The sequence below is a fragment of the Prunus mume genome, linkage group LG5 (genome assembly GCF_029339155.1).
Source record: "Prunus mume cultivar Tortuosa linkage group LG5, ASM2933915v1, whole genome shotgun sequence".
NCBI lineage: Eukaryota > Viridiplantae > Streptophyta > Magnoliopsida > Rosales > Rosaceae > Prunus > Prunus mume.
The window spans coordinates 15,365,502-15,371,171 of record NC_142702.1 but is presented as its reverse complement, the minus strand read 5'-3'; the positions used below and the strand labels follow the sequence as shown (position 1 = coordinate 15,371,171).

At 37.4% G+C, this 5,670-nt stretch overlaps 1 protein-coding gene across 1 annotated transcript; it reads right to left on the bottom strand.

The window, feature by feature from the left end:
- Window positions 1-246: 246 nt before the first annotated feature.
- LOC148917095 (glutamate receptor 1.4-like) lies at window positions 247-5,195 on the bottom strand. The gene is made up of 5 exons (XM_089053608.1): window positions 4,739-5,195; window positions 2,403-3,745; window positions 1,743-2,046; window positions 1,012-1,388; window positions 247-862 (listed from the first exon to the last, which is right to left on the bottom strand). The coding sequence occupies exons 1-5, from the start codon at window positions 5,037-5,039 to the stop codon at window positions 557-559; spliced, it is 2,631 nt and encodes an 876-aa protein (XP_088909734.1). The 5' UTR covers window positions 5,040-5,195; the 3' UTR covers window positions 247-556.
- Window positions 5,196-5,670: the final 475 nt, after the last annotated feature.

The following is a 5,670-nucleotide window of genomic DNA, read 5'->3' as shown; positions in this document are numbered from 1 at the left end:
CTGAAACTCTGCAGAAAATTCCTCTCACAAACCCTAGCCACCTCCTCTCTCTCTCTCTCTCTCTCTCTCTCGTTTACATAAGGCCCCGGCTGCCCGGTTTACACCATAAACATATCTCCATACCCTCTTAGCTATTGTTTTCTATATGATTCAATTGAACTAATTTAGGCATAGGAGGGCCTTTGGCCAACACCCCCCGGGTGTGGTCCTCTTATTTGTTCTATTTTGCAGGGAAAAAGAGGAGGCGAAGAAGAAAGGGGAATCTTTCCAATCGAATATTCTCGTGGGAAAATTTGCTCCCACAGAATACTAGGTTACTTGGAGTCTACTCCTAAATCAATTACAATAAATTACAATCTATACATAAAAGGAAACTAAATAACTTCCTGATTTCCAACAATACAGGTTGAGATGGCGGTCGATATGTGCTCAACCACATATTCACCGATTATAATTGCACTTCTCTAATTTGCAATTAACCTCTCTAGAGAATTCCTGTACATAGCAGCATGTATTATAGTGTGCTTCTGGTGATCTTGTAAAGTCTTCTTCATTTTCATTGGAATGCCATATTTAGGAAGAACATTCTTATACGCTGCTGTTGTCCACGGATCATGTCTCCAACTTTAAGTGAGAAAACTTTGAATAGGAAAAGAGCAGAAGCTGAAGAAACCCCACTAACAAGGAATAATCCACGAAAACTGTTGAGGTTAAGAGTATTGGGATTGCTTTTGTCCTCGTACATAAGAGTTGTTTTACTCTGAAACCAGGATTCTTCCATTTCTAAAAGCTTTCCTTCTTCTCTCAAAGTTTCAATTTGCCTTGATATGTCATGAACTAATTTGGAACCTTTAGGGAAAACCTACATGCAAAAGATGAGCAACAAACTAATCAGCTTATAGAACTATACCTTTTGAAATTCCTTTTTTCTACAAAAGCTTAACTAATTTATATCTTTCTAACTATAACCACAAAATGAAAGTAATCAATTTTTTTAGAGAGATTACTCACAAAGGCAAAACCATTGGTGGTAGACTTGGTTTTAATCATGGAGTACTTAGCAGAATACTTCGCTAGAAAGATCTTGATATACGGAATCTCGTCAATGATAGCAGAAGCACCACCATGCTTACTTCCTCGTGATAAAGCATCAGCATATTCTTCTTCCGAATGAATGAATTGCTTGAGTCCTTTGAAATTCAAGTCTATAGGTCCTTTGGTGAATGTACCTATTTGGTAACCTATAGAGTTCACTTTTGAGTTGAATTGTATCTGTTTTACTGTCATCATTGAAGCTAAAGTTGCAGTGTAACTGGAATTCAATATAAGCACTACAAACAGCCACACGATCACTACAAATTTTGCCAAGTTGTTTGACAGCTTCTCCCCTGCAACACACAGACAAAATTTCAGCTTCATGTGTTTTACTAGTTCACAATTAAAGAACATCAGTAGTGTCATTCACATCCCTATCTCCTTAATCCGAGAATATTTTCTGCGTCAATCTAATAAAACCTTATGATAAACTGGAATTAATTCTATTCGTCCATCTGAATGATGTAATGCTCAACTTTATTCAACGGTACTCATGGTTTCAAATATCTGTTTTAAAATCTTATACGTGCTTTAACTCCTGAGATGAATCACCCCTCAAAAGAGATCTCAACAAATACTGCATTGACCATTTAATTAGCAGGAAGACTTTTTTTACATAATTGGAAGAAGTGAGACAGAGCACTTACGATGAGCAAAAACAAGGGTTGAGAAGGAGAACCAGAATATAGTTCCAATTTGCTGTGAGGGCGAACCCTGGAACTCTTGGTTAATTGGACGCTCAATTAGCCACACAACCAAACCAGTTACCACAAAGAAACACAAACTTGTTATCCAGAGATCTGCAGAAAGAGGTTTCAAGAAAATCCACATGTTTTCCTTTTCATTTGGGACTATCATTCCCACACCTAAGTCTGTATATGGTACTGTAAAATCAACATATAAGGACCTGTTCGATGTGATTGTCGTATCTCCAACAACAGCATCGTATTTCTATTTTATTCGCACCCAAATATGTGGCAAGGAAAATCAGTAATGAAGTTAGTTAGAAATTTCTGTATATAACAAGAAGTAAAAATCACCAAAAATAATATACTAAGACAGAACAAATTTTTTGTCCATTACCAAGATCAAAATTTAGACTTACCTAATAGAAACACACTACGAACCAGACACATTCCATTATATTTATGTGTGTGTTTGAACCAATATCAGTTTCTTGGATATCATCATGTTAAGTTTTGTCCACTGCCCCTATCAACTTAAGCTACTTAGAATGTAGATTTAATCTACTACGATTTGGGCCATTAATTATTTGCATTATACCAGAAACCAACAACCAAGTGTACCTTGAGATAAACCTTGTGAACAAGATCATTATAAGTCCCAGCAGAATGTCCATTGGCATCCTGAAATGGAATAAACTCGTAATGTACTTTATATGGCAGAGCACCAATTGCAGCTTTGAATACGTCTATACAAAATCCAGTGACATATGTTCTATTGCCCTGAAGATCATGTTCCACGCGCACAAGTTCCTTGAACCCTACTTTCACTGGCACGCCAATTCTTAGTTTTACTTCACTCAATTGACTCTTGGAACCTTTCAAGACTGTGGTTGATCCTCCAGGCCAAATGATTGTCTCCAGATCACCAGTGGAAATTAACTTTCTTTTGCTATGAAGCAGGTGGGACTCCTTTATGTTTCCTTCTACACAAGGCAAAAGCCCAACTGTTCTCTCCCCTTTCCCTATCACATTTACTATTTCAAATGCCCCTGAATTTCGTTTCCCATTTGGATACCGAGTTTTGCCACTTAAACCTTTAAATCTACCTTCCAATATCTCTCTAAGAAGCAGAACTCCATGTCCGGAGGACCTCGTATTACTTATATCATCTGGTAGGTCTAGTTCGGTGTATGGCTGGTTAGTTGTAGAATTTACTATCCTTGCCCTCTCAATTGCTTCTGCTAGAGCCCAAGTGGCATCATATGCCCAGATTGCATCTGCACTTAACTCCCTTACTTCTACATTGGCCTCCTCCATGTAAAATTTCCTCCTCAATCTTAAAGTAAGATTGTGGAGGCTTCTTGATGCTGGAATGCGAGACTTCAAACCTACCACTCCTTGCATTGACTCAATTACAGATAAATCCATGGAATGCAAGAAATTCATGCTACTTGATGTCATAATCCAAGCATAACCTTCAACCATCATTCCTAACCTTTTTGCATTTAAGAAAAGGCAAGGCACAAACAAATGTGAAATGTGCACGAGAAAAACCTTAGTATTCAGTTGCATTAGCTTTTGGAGTTCTTCAATGATTTGTTCACTTCTTGAGGAGGTAGCAAATGAAATTTTATGTGAAATGTACACATTTTTCTCTCGTAAGGAAATGACCAAAGAAGGAATGATGTCTCTCCCATATTTCGTGTTCTCATATATAAGGATAACATCCCTCCATTCGAACTTTTCAATCAAGGCACTGATTCCCATAATTTGAGAAGTTTCATCCTGTGTGATCTCAACAAAGAAGGGATATTTGTTAGAGGGAGAGGGAGAAGGACTAGGTTGAGAAAGAGACATCACAGGTACTTTAGCTTCTTCTCCTAACTCTGCCAAAAGGTTTGCTTCCATGCTTGTTTGTGCACCAATTATTGCTTGCACTTGGACGTCATCCAAAAGATTAAGAGCTGCATTGGTTAACAAGTAGAGTGTAACACAACTTATATAATGACCATAAATGTATTTATCATATAGCAAGTGATACCATGCCTATGCATCCCTAAGAGTTAAGGTCACATGTCAAACCCCAAATAATAATGAAGTAGCTTAGCTTTGTTGAAATCAGAGTATTGCCTACATGAGAGTTAAGATTATTAACCTTCCCTAGAAGAAACTATTCTCTGTTTACCACTGGATCCATCATGTTGTTTCTTCTTTCATTATTAATTGGGTATACACTGAATTTGTCATTCAGAACGGACTGCCACATATAGCCTTTCTGTTCTGTTTCTTTAATTTAGAGACTACTTTGTAATTCCACAATATTTAATTCAGACGTCAACAGAGAAATCGACAAGTTTAGAGGCTTTGAAATTGTGACCTTGTTTACTAGGCTTCAGAAGCTTGGCTGCAATATGAACAGCTGCAGCTGCAGGCTGCAGCTATAGTTCTTGAAGCAACAACTTCTTCTCGAAGTAAGCTTAGGCAGCTGCTGACGATAAGGCTTTAGCTTAACTAGTTTTGGTCAAAGGCACAGTTAAGAAAATGAGAAGAAGCAACCAACTAGTTCTTCTTAGTTTAGTTGGAAGAGGTCCCAAGTCGGAATCCCCCCTCCCCCCAAAATCATCAAAAGAAAAAAGAAAAAAACAATACGAGGACAGGCATAATGAAATTAAGAGCAGTTTAGTAGTTGAACAAGCACATTGAAACGCAAACCGCTTTCCTGGGCCATTATTTCCATATTATTCTGGAAACTAATGTATTAAATTTGATGATGACTTCTTATAATATGGTGGGGAAAGAAATAATCTCCTAGAAGCTTTATAAAAAGGAAAAATAGAATTATTGCCAAATGCGTAAATACACTCAGTCCAAGATTACAGCAAGCAAATTCAGCCAAGATTTTGAAATTATAGAAGAAAATATAGTAAAAAACACAAGTAGTGTGTAGAATGGCTCACCAGCTGATAGAGCATGTAGAGGTTTTGCTTTGGAATTTCTAGTGTGTAGAATCACTCTTGTGGTGTAGTTATTATGCATCTGGTAGAAATCAGACAGGGCTGTCGTAATGCAACTGTGAACAATCTTTCCTTCCCTGGATTCCATATGAAGAATCACCCCAACGTGAACCTCTTCCACGATTGCGGGTCGACTATCGTAATGCATTTCTTTAGTTGCAGCACACAAGTATCCGAGGATGGACAAAGAGGTCACAAATGAGAAGCAAAGCCTGGTTTGTTTTTTCTTCCCTTGAAACTCCATTTCCTCTTGTTTTTATTTGATTCTATATACTCGGCTGAAGATTCCTATGTTCTTCATGGGTGAAGGGAAACTACCACATCGGCTGAAGATTTCTATGTTCTGCAAGTCAAGTCTATGGAGAGTCCCAGAAAGCTCATCTCCTTGAAGTCAACAAACATCCGGATTCGTTACGTTTGTGGCTTACGATTAAGTTAATTGTTTTATTACGAAATCTCAGATTTTTCTGTTGGTCGAGTGGGATTTAAGTTTAATAAGGTACAGCAAAACGATTGCTAATTTTAAAGAATATTCCACGCAAAAAGATAAATTTCAGTATAATGGTCACAAACATACAAAATTTAGATCGGAAAACTCATTTTTAGTCAATAAAATATCTCACATTTCATAAAAGCCCAATGCCCCACATTAAGACATTCACACTAGCATTTATGATGGACACGGTCCATGGATTGATTTCACGTCAAAATTGCGACTGAACCAATTACAATATAACGACTTAGTTCGGTTTAGTTTTGCCAAAAATCGAACCAAACTAAACTAATTTAAGCCAGGTTGGGCTAAGCCCAATTCAACATTGTTAATGCAATTACAGCGACAACAAAAATTCACAACTTGCTACGTTTTTTTCTTT

What these genes read in the sequence shown, in the direction of transcription:
- LOC148917095 (XM_089053608.1), bottom strand. Translation starts at nt 5,039, where the DNA reads ATGGAGTTTCAAGGGAAGAAAAAACAAACCAGGCTTTGCTTCTCATTT. An exon ending in TCTACATGCTCTATCAGCTG is followed by an intron (nt 3,746 to 4,738) that starts GTGAGCCATTCT and finishes TAACCAATGCAG; the next exon opens with CTCTTAATCTTTTGGATGAC. An exon ending in AACCCTTGTTTTTGCTCATC is followed by an intron (nt 1,389 to 1,742) that starts GTAAGTGCTCTG and finishes TGTGTGTTGCAG; the next exon opens with GGGAGAAGCTGTCAAACAAC.